The sequence below is a fragment of the Phyllostomus hastatus genome, unplaced genomic scaffold (genome assembly GCF_019186645.2).
Source record: "Phyllostomus hastatus isolate PE091 unplaced genomic scaffold, TTU_PhHast_1.1 phas_scaffold_501, whole genome shotgun sequence".
In the NCBI taxonomy this organism is placed as follows: domain Eukaryota; kingdom Metazoa; phylum Chordata; class Mammalia; order Chiroptera; family Phyllostomidae; genus Phyllostomus; species Phyllostomus hastatus.
Window position 1 is genome coordinate 1,054,958 of NW_025334033.1, and position 16,257 is coordinate 1,071,214.

General features: G+C 47.5%; 2 protein-coding genes across 4 annotated transcripts; both read left to right on the plus strand.

The window, feature by feature from the left end:
- Window positions 1-2,130: 2,130 nt before the first annotated feature.
- KLHL33 (kelch like family member 33) lies at window positions 2,131-10,880 on the plus strand. Of its 3 annotated transcripts, none has more exons than XM_045823217.1 (5): window positions 2,131-2,239; window positions 2,566-3,340; window positions 6,963-7,887; window positions 8,008-8,175; window positions 8,285-10,880. In XM_045823217.1, the coding sequence occupies exons 2-5, from the start codon at window positions 2,587-2,589 to the stop codon at window positions 8,826-8,828; spliced, it is 2,391 nt and encodes a 796-aa protein (XP_045679173.1). In that variant the 5' UTR covers window positions 2,131-2,239; window positions 2,566-2,586; the 3' UTR covers window positions 8,829-10,880. The 3 variants fall into 3 exon arrangements, with proteins under 3 accessions (XP_045679173.1, XP_045679172.1, XP_045679174.1); XM_045823216.1 differs by lacking the exon at window positions 2,131-2,239 and adding an exon at window positions 2,247-2,419; XM_045823218.1 differs by lacking the exon at window positions 2,131-2,239 and having other exon boundaries at window positions 3,248-3,372.
- A 529-nt stretch (window positions 10,881-11,409) lies between these two features.
- On the plus strand, window positions 11,410-11,532 carry LOC123808634 (thymosin beta-4-like). The gene has a single exon (XM_045823403.1). It carries the CDS (start codon window positions 11,419-11,421, stop codon window positions 11,530-11,532), a length of 114 nt encoding a protein of 37 aa, XP_045679359.1. The 5' UTR covers window positions 11,410-11,418.
- The last annotated feature ends 4,725 nt before the right edge of the window (window positions 11,533-16,257 follow it).

The window sequence follows — 16,257 nt, forward strand, 5'->3', positions numbered from 1 at the left end:
TGGAACTGTCAAGCCCAGAATCCAAGCTCTATGGAATGAGGAAGTATGTGTCACCTGATCAGGAGCCAGTCCGTGGTTTCAGTAATTCCTTACAAGACTGGGGGCCCTGCAATAACAGTGGTAACAGACTCATCAGCCTTGACTTTGCCATTGGTGGACATGGCTGAGATAGACAGGTTGGTGATAGTGACAGAAGCCAAGAATAGGATAATGAGCCATTGTGAGCTCTGGGGTTGAGATGGGAATAAGGCCCCTTTAATTCACTCATGCTGAGTTCTGGAATCCCTTCCTTTTGCCCAGCAGAGCCTGGAGCTCATACCTATGCCCACCTGAGCAGTGATCCAAATCAGCCACAAGTAGAGGATGACACCCTGGATATTGAGCATGTAGCAGATCTGGTGGAGCAGGATGGTGAAGGAGAAACTGAAGTCTCCCTCAGCCCTCTCCTCCCTCCCAAGAGATATCCTCTGAGAATTCTGGAGCGAAGTTCTCTCTGCCCTGCCTAGATCCTCAGCCTTTAGGAACCCTGAGCTATGACTCCCATGACCCAGCAGAAGTGCACTTGGGCTTTGCCAGGCCTGGCCCCAAATTCTCCCATCCTCTTGGGAGTGTCGCTTGGTGTGGGGTTCCTCTGCAGGGGTGGAAGCCAGGCTAGCCCCTGACTGAGACAGCACAGATGAGGCTGAGATGCCAAGACATTGGCACATCAACAACCAGGAAGAAGACTATAGATCTGGAGGTGCTGTGAGTGTGGGGCATGTTAGTCCCAGGGCTTTACAGGAGGGTAGATGATGGCCCAAATGACAGGGATTTGTCCAATTTTATCCAAGAGGGTTTTAAACTTCTGGTGTTTGCTGTGGGCATGTGGCAGGGCAGCTGCTGCACTCCCCATACCAAGGAGTTGACAAGGAACTCAGAGTGGGGTCCAGCATCCTTGTGGAGGTGGGGAGGCAGCAGAGACTGACTTCTGATATATTTCCACCTGCTGGTTTCCCCTCTTCCTAGGAGTGGGCTCAAGGTGTGCTGGCCTCTCCTCACTGGGAAGAGGCCATGAAACGACTGAACTGGGGGAGAGGGTACACAGGCTGGTCACTATCACCCATTTCTCTGGCCAGGACAACCATTGGCTGCTTTTCTCTGTCAAACCATTTTGTGGAGTGCAGCCCCTGATCGGTGAGGATACTCAACTCTCAAGTGGAGGGCAGGGACATCTCTGAAAGCTGGAGAGGATGCTGTGACCAAAGCAACCCATGTTCCTCACCCTCCCGCACAGGAACACCACCCGTCTCACCTGATTCTCAAGGAACAATTTTGCTTAACACCCTGGTTAAATCAGTTTGTTAGGTGAACTATTCAGCCTTCATGTTATTGGCCAGGGAAGCCAGCCCCAGCAGCCCTTGGCCTGACCTGCCTCTGAAGTAGAAGGGAGGGAAAGCTGATCACTGCCCGCTTCTCTAAACTCCTTCTTTACGAGGATACCCGCAACTGCATGGATTTAGAGTTCTCAGGATGAGAAGGGGGTGTTGTCCTGGGCAGAGGGAGTGAATGTTGGTGCCCTGCCTCAAACAGACAATTCTAAAGCGCCCCTAGCCCATCTAGGCCAGGACTCTGGTCCCCCAGCAGCAAAGATCAAACCCATGTTCCCAACTGTCTGGTCCTCATCCTGAAGGTGAGGGGTAGAGTCCTCTCTATCTCATGAAGACACAAGGTTGGGTTCCGCTGTCTCATCACCTAGACTGCCCCGGGACGTGGAGGAAACCCCTAATCAGGGTTGGTCAACTAGGATGCCAGCCCAGTCCACCTGCCCCCTCACTCACTCCACCCTGGAGGGACACAGCAGGTTACCATTGCGTTTTACACCAGCGCTCTTCCGTCCAGGGTCCCAGCTCTATTGTGCGAGGAAAATCAACAGTCAAAGCCCAGGCATGACCCCAAACAGCTTTACCCCTCTCACCCCACGTTTCCGCGGGTCTATGCAGCCCAGACTTCGTCTCCCCCCCACCCCCAGCACAGTCGGGTAAATGTAGCATTCTGTCCTGGCTCACTCCGTCCGAGCCCCGCATCCTCCTTGGCATCCGAATTTGCCTCGCTCAGCAGCAGGACGTGACCTACAGGTGGAAGGGGTAGGAGGTCATCTTGGGCTGGAGCCCAGGCCCAAGCCTGCCAGCGCCAGCTATAATTAGCGGCTGCGGCTGCTGAGGGAGATGTGGCCCGAAGCAGAGCAAGCTCAAGTTAGAGGGCAAGTGGAGCGCTGGGGCCTCGGGAGGGTGGGTACTGGTCTGGGGACGAGATGGACGGCCGCGGCTACTGGATCTTTCCACACGCTTCTTGCTCCCTTCGCGGCACCTCGTGAAACCCAGAGCTGCGCGGTATAGACCGGCTGCTTGAGCGTCGGAGTGGAGTGCGGAGTGCGGGGAAGGTGCGAGGGGGTGGGTAGGCGGTGGTTGGAACAGTTTGAAGCAGGGAGAGAGACTGACAACAAGCGGCTGGGCCGGACGCAGGGGTTCCTCCGACCTCTCTGGATTAAGCTCTGACCCCCTCCTCTCTTTCCTCCGTCACCTGCAGCAATCCCCCCGAACCTGGGCCATGAGCGTCTCGGACCCCGAACACCGTCGCTCGGACCCGGGGCACGTCTCCCTTCCGATCCCGAAGGACCGCCTTGACTCCCCTTCACCCGGCCTGAGAAACGGCTCCTGGCCTCGGTCCCCGGACGAGGACCCCGGTTTGCCCCCCTTTCCTCTGGGAGGACCTGGCCCCCGGCCCCCGGCCCCAGGGAACCTTCCCTCTCCAGCCCTGTCCCTGGAGGAGGAGGGGGAGGACGAGGCCGCGGAGGACGCCGCGGAGGAGCCGGAGGGGCTGTGCAGCGAGGAGCACCCGGGCCAGTTTTTCGCGGAGGCACGGCGGCTGCGGGAGCAGAGGCTGCTGCTGGACGAAGAGGTGTCAGTCGGGGGGAGAGCATACGGGGTGCATCGGGTGATCCTGGCCGCGGTTAGCAGCCTCTTTCGAGGCAGGCTGCTGGGCGGCACGGGTCCGCGACGCCCCTTCAGCCTCGACGTGGCCCCCCGCGCCTGGGAGGCCGTGCTGACCTTTGCCTACGAGGGAGCGCTGCCGAGTCCCGCCCCGCTGGAGGACGTGCTCGCGGCCGCAGACGCCTTGGGGGCGCCTCGGGTGAGGGCTGCGGCCCAGTGGAAATTCGAGAGGGCTGGAAGCGCCCAGGACGACGAAATACAGCCCAGCCAGGCAGAGCAGCTGAGGGAGAACCTGCGCAGCATTGAACTTTTATACCAAGAGGGCGTCGGGTGTGACCTGGAGCTGGAGGCAGACGGCTGCCGGCTGCGGGGTGAGGGTCTGTGGGACATTACATTACTGCAGGTGCAAATGCTACCCAAACAGTGTGTGCAAGCAGCAGGTGGTTCGATCCCTACCACAGTGGTTTTGATTCCTGCTGCAGGCCGAATTTCCCCGGGGGCCTTTGGTGCCCCCACTCAGCTATTGAGAGTGGGGCATGCGCAGTTGAGTTGTTTTCCTAGGAGCCCTGATAAATTTAATCTGACTCTCCGTGCTGTGGCTTTTCCTGGGCCCAGTACCAAGGACTAGCAGCCAGCTGGCTGGAGCCAAAGCGCAGCCCATACCAGTAGGACAAGCAGAAAGTGATGGACTCATACAGGGACTAACCAAGGGCTCTTCTTGGCATCAATCTATTTAGGACACAGGAAAAGGCAGTGGGACATGGTGGAAAAACTCAGTACATCCTTTCACCTAAGTGTGCTTGACAGCATGGCTGTGTGGTCCCACAGCTAATGAGCAAGGTCTGGTACTGTTGTGCCAGAATCTTAAGGCTTCCAGGCCATGGCACTTTAAAGTTAATTCTGTTCATCATCAGGAAAGCTAAGGAGGGTTGAAGAAGCTGAATTCAGATTCTACTAACTTTATTTAGTGAGGTACTGGGTATCATGAATTGTTACATATGCCATTGCTTTTAATTCTCATTGAAAAGTGGTGAGGTGGGTACCATTATTCCTAGGTGCGGACAAAGAACATTAAACTAAGAGATGTTAACCGATGAGACCCAGGATACAAGTCTATAGCCACTAGCCCGGCCTACTCTCACTAGGCCACACATTGCCTCCCATGCAGCCAAACCAAAGGTATGTGGGAACTGGCAAAAGGAATTGGAATGCAGACACATAAATACTTGAAATAAAAGGGATTAGTTTAGAGATTATCTAGTTCAGTTCTTATATTTCATTGATAAAGAAATCAGACTTTAAGACGTGACCAAAATCACTTACATAGCTACTGCTTATTAGAGGAATGACTGGGACCCAAAGTGCTTCTGGGACACCCAGGAGGAAAAGCATCCTGTTTAGTTTGGGTTGCTATGACAACAATAACAACAACAACAAAAACCCTCATTGATTGGGTAGTTTAACAACATAAATTTATTTCATACAGTTCTGGAGACTGGAAGTCCAAGATCAGGATTGTAATATAGTCAGGTTCTGGTTAGGACCCTTTTACTGTTTGCAGAGAGCCACTTTCTCACTGCGTTTTCACATGGGGGGTGGTGGAGAGAGAGAAACAGAGATGGGTTGTTCTCTCATACCTAATTGCCTCCCAAAGGCCCCCACCTACATATAGCATCACATTGAGGATTAGGGCTTCAACATATAAGTTTTGGGGCTGGGACACAAACCTTCAGTTCACAGCAAATCTCTAATGTGTTTGTTATCATTTCTGATCACGCTAGATGGAGTCAATGGAAGGGGAATGTAAATTTTAGAGTTATAAAATTCCTCCTAGGGTTTAAAATTCAAACACTTTTCACTTTTCTAAGACACATTCCAACTTAAGGGAACTCACCGTTTAAAATTCTAGAGACTGATGATGAATAAGAGGAGGAAGACAGATGGTTGCGTACTCTCTCACAGTTGGCTCTGAGCTAGAAGCTAACTTATGGTATAGAAAACGAGATGGTGTATCTGCCTCAGGGAAGGCAGATTTTCCCAGGCAATATATTATATTTGAAAACTGTCATTGATGTTTACCACCTGGGGAGCCACTGTGTGCTGCTTAAAAAAGGCAATGGAAAGCCATATCAACGTCACCTCCCCTTGGAGAGAGGCAAACGTGCCATAATTGGTCAAAGCAGCCTGAGGCTCATAAGCCCCACTAGGAGCTTGGCTCTGTGTCACCTGCCTGAGGGGACTTACAACAGCATTCCCCTCTTATTTTGTTATGAAGCATTTCAAACACAAAGTAAAGTGAAGAGAATATTAAGAAGAAAACCCAAACACCCATCACCCACACTTAACAATTAACATTTTAATTTATTTTTAAATCTGTGACATTTCACTTATTCAAAATACTTGGGTGTGTTTTTCTTTAAAAGAGGACATTTTTCTCATATCACCACAATATCTTTATCTAATCTAACAAAATTAACAATAATTCCTTGCTATCACCTAGTCCACATTGAAATTTTCCCGTTTGTCCAAAAAATGTCTTTTAGAACTGGTTTGCTCAACCCAGGAGCCAATCAAGGACTGTGCCATTCTCAGATGTATATCTCTTAAGATTCCTTTACTGTTGTACAGTCCTCTTGCTCTTCTTTATGACTTGATTTATAGAAGAAATAAGATTAGTTACCCTATAGAATACCCCATTTTCTAGGTTTGTATGCCTTTCCTTGGATGGTTTCATTTAACTTGTTCTGTTAGCCTCTCAATTTCCTATAAACTTGAATTTAGAGCTAAAGTCTTGATTAGATTTAGATTAAATATTTTGGTCAAAGTACTCCGTAGGTGATGCCAAGCACCTCAAGTTGAGTTACGTTAGGAAGCATATGGGAGCTTGCTGTTGAGCAGCTTTTGTTAACAAGACGGTTACAGTGTCCTGAGGGTCATGCAAATAAGCAGGGTATCAGTACACAAGTGTGCTCAGAGCAGCCTGACATCAGTGACAGTGGGTGGTGAAGCCACTTCAGTAGAAAATAAATCACTTCTTTTTTCTAGGATGCAGTTTTTTTGTCTTGAAAAGACTAATTGAACTAGATGATTTTGAAGGTTTCCAGTTTAAAATATCCTGATTCCATAAACTATACCAAGATGCCAAGTGGGGGTGTGCAGAGGAAAGCTGGAACACATGGGAAATCTTAAGCACTAAATCTTGGGCAAGAGGAGATGGCAGTCTGAGTAAGTTGGCACATAACCATTCCTAAGTGTCATAACACTTTCTCAGTTAAGTGTTATGACTAACAGAATGGCTGATGTTGGTGGCTCTTACAATTGTAAAAGAAAGAATTTTAGTCTGTGCACAATATAGAGAGACCTTTATAAGTTGCACATTGGTCTTTGCAGTCCATTTTGTGCCCTCTCTTTTTCAATTTATTGATTTTACAGAGAGAGGGAGGGAGAGAGAGACATAAAAGAGAGAGAGAGAAATATCAATATGTTGTTCTACCCACCTGTGCATTTGTTGGTTAATTCTTGCTTGTGCCCTGATGGAGGATTGAACCTGCACCCTTGGCTTATTGGGATGATGCTCTAACCAATTGAGCTACCTGGCCAGGGTCTATTTTGTGTACCCTTTTAGCAAATGTAGTCTATAGCATCTTCTCAACTTGACCCAACTAGACTCTTTTTCTAATTGACCTTGATCAAAAAGACTAAAGAAATTTTATCAAAGTGTCTTCAAGCCACTAACATGAGAGTTATGCAGCATACTTGAGAATGTTAAATTATAAAATCCTAAGAACTCCATTCTGACATACTGAATCAGCATCTCCAAGGGTGGGTTCCTGAAATCTTCATTTCAACAAGCACCTCATGGTATTCTGATGCACACCACAGTTTGGCCTGTGGCCTTGGGTGCTTGGTTCAAAGTTGGGGCTGTGAAGTTGGGATAGTGCCTTGCAGTTTGCAAAACTTTGGATACCCCTCTGCTTCTTCTCCCTCTTTCAGTGCACCGAGCAGCCCTGGCCTGTGGCAGCGAGTTCTTTGGAGCCATGCTCCTGAGTGGGATGAGGGAATCCCAGGGCACAGAGGTGTCTCTGCAAACCATCTCTGCCCAGGACCTGCGACTCCTCGTCTCTTTTGCCTACTCTGGGGTTGTGCAGGCAAGATGGCCAGGACTACTGAGAGCTGCCCAGGCTGCTCTGCAGTACCAGAGTTCTTCCTGTCTGGCTCTGTGCCAGAGAGCTTTGGGACGGAGCCTCAGCCCTGCCCGTTGCCTGGCCCTCTTCCCCATGGCTGAAGCCCCTGGACTAGAGAGGCTCTGGAGCAAAGCTCATCAATACCTGCTCACTCACCTGCCTGCTGTAGCTTTGTGCCCCACTTTCCCTTCTTTACCAGCTGCTTGCCTGGCCAAACTCCTGGATAACGATGAGCTACACGTGCAAGAGGAATTTGAGGCCTTTGTGGCTGCCCGGTGTTGGCTAGCTGCCAACCCTGAGACGCAGGAGTCAGAGGCCAAGGTCCTGCTTCAATGTGTCCGCTTTGGCCGTATGTCCACCAGAGAGCTTCGGAAAGTACAGGCAGCAGGGCTGCCTCCACCCCTTTCCCAGGACTTGCTGCGTCAATTGATAGTGGAATCTGAGGTTCCAGGTAGAGAGAGGCGGAGGGAACCTGACCAGGCTTTGGTGGTGATCGGAGGAGACAGGCTCAAATCAGACTTGTCTGGAACACAGCCTTCCCGAGGAGTGTGGTGGGCCCGGGCCTTCCGCTGCGGCATTGGACTGGTTCGGAATGTGGAGTGGGGGCAGCTGCCTGCCCTACCTGCCCCAGGGCGCTTCCGGCATGGGGCTGCGAGCCTAGCAGGAAATGAAATCTATGTGTGTGGGGGACAGGATTACTACAGCGACTTCAACACCTTGGCTTCCACTCTCAGGTATGCACCCTCCAACAAGAGAGGTAGATCCCCAAGGTGGGCAGCTGAGGGAAATTGCTGGCCCAGCCAACCACAGACTCCCAAAGTCACTCTTCCCATCTCTTCTCACACTGTATACAGGTGGGACCCCAGTCAAGAGAACTGGGAGGAGGTGGCACCTTTGTACCAGGCTCGGAGTTTTTTCCCTCTGGTGGCACTGGATGGACTACTTTATGCCCTGGGTGGACGAGCCCATGGTGTTGTCCTAAACTCTGTGGAGACCTATAACCCCGAGCTCAATGTCTGGAGGTAAGCAGGGAAGGGGATGTGGTTCTAGGCATCAGGAAAAGACTAGGGGACTTGGAAGAGGAGAATTGAGGATGACTGTTGCCTGATCATGTGCCTTGTTCTCCCTTAGGCCAGCACCTGCACTTCCAGCACCACGCTTTGCCCATGCAGCAGCTATTTTGGAGGGCCGATTGTACATGAGCGGTGGCTGCAATGGGGCTGGCCAATACCTGGCCTCATTGCTGCAGTATGATCCCAAACTTGAGAAGCCAGGGACACTTCTAAGCCCTATGGGCATACCTCGAGCTGGCCATGTCATGGCTGCTCTGGGTGGGCGGTTATATGTTGCAGGTGGGCTAGGTGAGACTGGCGACCTGCTGAGCTTTGAGGCCTACGAACCAAAGACTGATAGTTGGACTCACTTGGCACCCCTGCCCTCCCCACATGTGGGAGCTGCAGGTGCCGTGCTGCAGGGGGAACTCCTGGTGCTGGGGGGCTACAGCCACCTTACTTATGCCCTCTCTTACCTTGTCCATGCTTATAGTCCTGGCCTGGGCCGATGGCTCTGCCTGGGAACTCTGCCAAGGCCTCGGGCTGAGATGCCTGCCTGCATCCTGACACGGCCCACTGTGCAGCACGTAGCTTTAGGGCACCAAACCAAACCTGCTGGGTGAGGTGGAGAGCAGCAGCAGTGGATGGGGGAGGAAAGGAGAAGACACATCATGAGAAAGGACAGAGATGATGGGGAGTGAGGAGGAAGAGAAGGCTTTATTCATGATAGTACATATTTTATTTTAGTACAATGCTTTACAACTCAAACTGCTTTTGAATATATGAATATATGATCTCCATGGAAGAAAAGATGGCTCCAGAATTCCTGGCGAAAGGGCATTGAGAAAAGGGAGCAGCTCAATAGTTAGACAAGGAGAGGAGACCCAGGAGCAACTCTATAAGATTTAGGGGCCCTGGTACTGTTCTTAGTGGGAAAAGTACATCTAACTAGGAAGACAAGTTAAGCAGCTCCAGTAGCCAAGGTATAGGGGCCATGAGAAGAGAGCTGGACAAATGATGATTCTGACCCATGAATCAAGGAGAAAAACATGGAAAGACCATCTGTGAATGAGTCCGAGGAGTCAGAAGGGAGGAATGTAATTGTTGAGCCCTTCCTTTTCCCAGGCTTTGCTGCTCTCTACCCTCCAGTCCCTTGGACACCTGAATGCTCTTGACAATATTCTTTCTCAGGTAACTTGTAGGTCCAGACTAGTGTTTCATCAGCCCAGACACCATAGGATGCCCCTAAGAGCCTCTTGGTTTTCAGTCTGAGGCCCTAGTCCCCACCTGGACCTGGCACAGCACAGGGGCCTAAGACGCCAGGATGATGAGGTGGGAGTGCTGCCTGTGGGGAAGATGAGGAGGACAGAGCCAAAGTGGGGAGGCGCCGTGGTGGAAGAGGGATGATACGAGGTTTGAGGGGATGGGGTGGGAGAAGTCAGAAGCCTGCCTGGCTTCTTTCTTTCCCTGTGGGGTGAATTGAGGGATTAGGAGTGAAGAGGACAGCTGTGTGAGCTTGTGGGAAGAAGTGGTAGGAAGAAGAGTGAGAGGCAGAGAAGACCTGGAAAGTTAGTTTTCCTCCTTTCTGTGCCTTTCCTCCAGGCTTTTCTGAATCAATTTCCCTTTTTCTTGGCCAGGGAACACTGAGTCAGATGCTTTCTCTCTCCCTTCCTCCACCCTGCTCTTCCTTTTTTTTTTCTTTCTTTTCTCTCCTCCTTTCTCCCTCACACTTACTAATTTCTTACTGTGTGCCAGGCACTATATGAGACATTAAAGATATAAAAGCCAGACAACTCCTGACCAGCAGACAGACTTGTAAACAAATATAAGTTTTTTCAGTGAACTTAGAAGTGCTTTACAACTCGTAAACTGCCTCATACCTCCTACCTCTCATACATATTGTACTGTACCTAGCGCTATGAGAGCCCAGAGGATGGAAGTGGCAGAGTAAACTGTGCCCAGAGAAGGCTCCTGTTATGGAAGACATCATTATCATCAGATGGGTGTACTGGATCTTGAAGGCTATCTGACTCACCAGTCAGAGAAGGAGGAAGGCATTCCTGTCAGAGAAAGGAAGCAAATGGGGAACGTAGTGCCCTGTGTCTCCATAGCAAAGGGGAAGTCAAAATTCCAGTGGTTCTTCAGAGAATTCTGCTGCTCTGGCCAACCTACTCGCCTTTCTGGAGGCTTTTCTGAAGACAATGGCTTTCACTTAATGATTGTATATGCCCTCCCTCCCCAGTTACCCTAAACCTTTGCCTGGTATCTACATTTCTGACCCTTGAGCAGCTTAGGGCAAAGAAAGGCAAATTCTTTACGTAGATCAATCTTCTATCATTGTTTATTAAGGTTCTCACACTCTTAAGGGTGAGATGAAGGAACCTCCCTTGTACCTTTCTTCATACTGGCCCCAGAGGTACTTGGAAAAATATTTTTTGTGTCATTATTTCCCTAAGGTTTTTTTTCCCTAATTCTGGTTTGGAACATAGTTGAAAATGAGGAGGGGTAAGTAAGGTATATAAGAGAAAATAAGAAAGATTGAAGAAGGCAGGGAAGAAAGAAATTGGAAGCATCAAGAAACTATAAGGACTGAGTCTTTAGAGTGAACTGTGAACACTTTCTTTTATGATCTGTACACATAAATGGGCTTAAATAAAAGTTTCCCCATGATTGAATCTTCTTGTCTAAGTTTCTTTATTATAAAAAGCACTTAAAATTCCTTGTAATTTGACTTCTATCTCCATCATACAATTGAAGCCATCCTCTCTCATTGTTACTGTGACCTACTTCCCACCAAATCAAATGTTCTAAGGCCATTCTCATTCTCCATCTTTCTGTGGGAATTGACTGGCTTGAAAACTGGCTCTTACTCTAAAAATTTCTCCTCCCCTGGCTCCAGAAGTAGCACACTGTCCTCAGCCTTCTCTTACTTCTCCAATCCAAGGAGGTGACAGAAAGCCAAATCATAATGTCCAAGAGAGCATGGCTCCATCCCAGGTGGAGCTAACAGCCAAGGGTGTGATGGGAGCAGTTTGTGGTAGAGGCTTTTGTTACTTAGTTTTAAGTTGAGGATGGAGTGAGAAGAGAAGAGGAGGTCTCTGATCTGAAAAAGGACCCTGGTTGACTCAGGGGCAGTCACTGAGCAAAATCGGACTACTCTAGTTCACCGCACCTCACTCCACTTCCTCCACAACTACATCTGACAAACTTGATATGGCTGAGACTAAGAAATTCAATAAATCAAAATTGAAGGCAGAAATGCAAGAGAAAAATCCATTGCCTTCCAAAGAAATGATTGAACAGGAGAAGCGAGCAGGTGAATCATAATGGGGCCCGCACCGCCTATATGCACTATACATTCCACAAGCATTCCTTCTTATTTCACTTCTTTTAGCTGTTTAACTTTATAGGATGCAAAGAGGTTGGGTCAGTTTAAATGACTGTGCTGCCCTTTTCACATCGGAGAACTATTGACAGTATAGGCCCATACCTGCCGCTCCCATCTGCCTCTCTGGTTGGCAGGAAAGGAAAAGAACTTGCATGTTGGTGGAGGAAGAAGCTGGGTGGGACAACAGTGGAACCTTGAGTAAAAACCAAGCTGGTCCAAGGTGTCCTGCAGACTGTAAAATACAGTTTAATCAGAATGCTATTTTCTGTTAAACTGATTTTAATTTTTGGAATGTACAATTTTAAAATATGCAAATAAAAAGTTTTAAAACATGAAAAAAATTTAAAAAAGGACCCTGGTCAGTGGTTCACTTTTGATTGAGAGGGACCTGACATAGTCCTATTAGGGCCCTAAGCAAGTGCACTGAGATTCAAGGTAGGATTTTGAGCCCAGAAAGGAAGTACAGTGAGAGTCAGAAATTGAGGCAGAAACCATTCATACAGACTGGGAAATCATGGCAACCCAGGGATTTTGCTACAGTTTGGTGAGTGTGTATAGACCCAGAATTCTTATCTTTGTTAAATGAGATAATGAGCCAAGGTGTTTTAGATTCTCTCATTCTGGCTCCTCCACACTCTTCCTTCAGATTCCTTTGTGGGTGAGGGTAGACTTTTGGTTATTGCTCCCGTGTTCCAAGATTGACCCAGGAACTGGATAGATTGGGTTTACAGGTTAACGTTTAGTACCATAAGTATGTTGGACTGTAATGACCCTTTGACTCATATGTCTAATTCTGGGTTGTCCTTGTTCTTCTTTTACCTTGCCTTACATGCTCCTCTTCAGAAAGCTCACCTCTCCTCTGTCTCAAGGCTTAATGACTTGCCTGGGTTCTAAGGCTAACTTTTTTCAGCAGCTCTCACTTCCACTTGGACATACGGCTATCATCAGTTCAAACTCACTAGGCTTTGTTGGTGCTATCATTTCCCCTTTTTCCTAGACATGAATCTTTGTAATCATTTTGAGTTTCTTCTCCCCTTATCTTTTTCTTCCCTTGACTCATCATGTAATTCTGAACTACTGAAACAGAAACCTAACTTGTCTCCCAAAATTTTCTGTCAGATTCACTGTATGTATTATGTCCTGGACACCTGGAAAACTGACAGCAGAAAACGTGTAAAAGTGAAAAAAAACCCTGAGGGTAAAAAAAGTCACATGAAAGTCCTACTGGCTGCAAAACCAACTACCGTTATGTACCCAGACAGACCATCTGAGCTGTGGAAGCAACAGTGTCCTACCAGAAGAGTAAAAAACTGCACAGAAAGATTTAATAGAATCGTGGAATGCAGAGATTTTGGAGTCCATGTATTTTGAACCCTTCCTTATACAGCATAGGAAGCCAAGGCGTGTGGCAGTCTGAATAATGAAGAGGGAGGCTTTTCATGAGTGCATTCTCCAGGTCACGTAACTGTACATAAGGACCAAGAGGCTGACTGGGACAAACCTCACAGGTGAGCTCTATGGGCAGGACAGTCACAATTACTCTTTCAGGGCTACAGACTAAATTTCAAATCCTGGCAAGCCCTTGAAATCAAGGGGTCTTAGGTGGAAAAGTGTGAATTTATCAAAATTCCTGGTAATACAACCATATACACACATACACACAACTACGTATTTTCATGAATACATGTAATATATATTATTAGTGGCGAGATTACAGTTTTTTTTTCTCTGAGAGCCAAAAGCTCATGGTATTATTATTATCACTGGTGACTCCAGATAAAATAATCCATATTTCTGATTAGAATAATGAAAAAAGTACATATAGCTTGAAAATGTATGTTGAATTAGAATCAATAATTTGGGTTCAATAATTTGGGTAATGGTGAGTAAGTCCCTTAATCACTTTGAATACCAGTATATTAATCCCCAAAATAGGGATAATACCTGTACTATAAACATTATAGTATGACGGTAGTCATGAGCCCAGAGCTTGGGATAGTCTAAGCACCTCTAGACACATTTGGAAAACTGTGTCCTGGTAGTCTGTAAGTCAAGTTCCCAGGCCACATCCTTTAGGTCAGCAAGCTAGATGATGCCAAGCACGGTGGCCAGTGTGCCATGGTGACAGGCTCCTGAGACCAGGAGGGCCACACAGAGGCTTACAAGGTATATCCCCAGCTACTCTAGCCTCACATTGCTCCTCAGATAGGGGCCTGGGTTCAGCTGGACTCCAGCTGTGGCCAGAGCTTTTAAGAAGCCAGTGGTCTTCTAACTATACAGCAGCTTGACTCATCACCATAGGCAAGCCGAGCCCTATACATACTTTTCAAGCAAACTCTCACTAATGAAAGCCCACTCTATCAAAAGAACTGCTTTTTTTTAATAGGTTATAGCTCATATTGTTTAAATGCTTGCTATGTGCCAGGCAGTATGCTGAGTGCTTTATAGACATTATCTTATTTAAATGCCAATACAACCTATAAAAGTGAGTGCTATTATTATCCCCATTTTACAGATAAGGAAATTGAAGCTTAGAAGAATGAATTTACTCACCCAAGGTCATGAATTTTGTAAATGTTGAGCATGCATTTAAACTCAGGTAGAAGGATTTCAGAGCCTACTTAAAATTTTTTTTTTTTTAATTATGCCACCTCTCCAGTGTAGATCCATCTGTATGGAGGTGGTAGCCTTAATTCATGACACTCATACTAGTAGGAACAATTAAAGGGTATAAATGGCATTGGAAGCTTAGAAACATGGTCTTGAGGAGTCTGACATCCAACTGCTATAACATACTAGCTGTGAACTTCAAAGAAGCTCAGCCAGAGTAAGGGGTCCCTCCTGCCAATAGTTTTCTTTACTAGAATGTGTGAGCCAAGGATTGTTATGAATATGATATATGAGGTGAAACTTTTCTTTCCCCCACTTTGTTTAGAAAGATGGGAAGGGAGGGAGACAGAGAGGGAGAAAAACATCCACTGGTCACCTTTTACATGCCCCCAACCTAGGACCTGGCCTGCAATCCAATCATGTGCCCCTAATGGGAACTGAACTGGTGACCCTTTGCTTTGCAGGATGATGCCCAACCCACTGAGACACACACCAGTCACACTGGTCAGGGTATGAGGGGGAAGGTGAAACTTTTCTTTTAAGATTTTATTTATTTATTTTTAGGAGGGGAAGGGAGGGAGATAGAGAAGGAGAGAAACATCAGTGTGTGGTTTCCTGTCAACTGCTTCCTACTGGGGACTTGGCCTGCAACCCAGGCACATGCCCTGACCAGGAATCCAACCAGCAATTTGGGAATCAAACCATTTGGTTCGCAGGCCGGCACTCAGTCCGCTGAGCTGCACCAGCCAGGGCAAAGGTGAAACTTTTCAAATGAAGGGTCGTGACTGGCCTCTTTTCTATATCAACATCAGCAGTCTCTTGCTCTGTTCAGGGTTTATGAGATTATCTATCTTATTTTCTTCTGCAGCCTAGCATTTCACAACTCATCAATAGCAGAGCAAGGTTTTAACACATATCTGCTGAACTCCAGAGTGCATGCTTAATTACTAAACTGTAGTATGCCATCTCCACCCCTGTTTTAGATTACTCTAACATAGTGCCCAAGTATTCCAGTCCTCCTGGGGCTCTCTTAATCCACATATTTTGTTTCATTATTCCTACCAGCCATTAAAATGTTCCCCCAAGTCCACTATTTTTATGTACAAAGTTTACTTGGAAATGCTCTGTCTACCCAAGAAGCAGCACTCAAATCCTATGTGATATCAGGTGTCCTGATCAGGTTCCTATTATGTCTACTCTTCGACACAGGGCAGCACTCCTCAGGCAGGCCCTGTCTTCCAGGACTTGTGAACTGCTGACATACTCTTTGATATGTTCATGAAAAAGACTTCTGGGGCAAGAACCCATTTTGATAGTGTCCTTATATAGGCAATAACATTTTAAAAAAATGTCAAAGGGAGTGGATGCTACTGTGGCCAAGCACTGGACTGGGAATCAAGAGACCAGCTGTCCAACCTGGGAAAGTCATTTGAACCGTTTGGACTAACTGTCCAGTGAAAAACGAATGAGCACTTAGTAAAGTGGTAATAGCTATTTGTCTCCAACTGCTAAAATGTGTCTAGCGTGCCATGGGCAGGATTCTTCAGGGGCTGTTTAGAGCCTAGGCTCACTAGTCCACACCATGAAACTCCTCTTCTCAGGTCCTCACAAGAGGCAGTGCTAAGAGATTATCTGATGGAAATGTGTGTTCTAGTCCATCCACTATAGACCAGGTAGATTCACTTTCTCTTGATGTATTGGCCAAAACCTGAAGCAACAATACCAGCCCCTCATCACCTAAATGACTGCATAGGTCCCAGCAGGTCTCGCAGCAGCACCCAGAGTGTGCTTAAGAAAGGGAGCCCAGAGGCTAGGGGTCTGATAAGGAGGTTGGCTACAGTGCCTGGCCATAGGAACTTTGGCAGTTAATTTGGATACATTTCTATTGTGGCTACAAATCTACAATGTTGCCACCCCAAATGGCCTCTGACCACTTTGTCGGGTACAAACACATGTTTGCTAATATGCAAGGAGCAAGTGCTGAAGTTACCTGTTGACTGAGTTTTAGACCTTCGTGGTTATTAAGTACAAATTCCCTTTAGCAAATGTCCCAA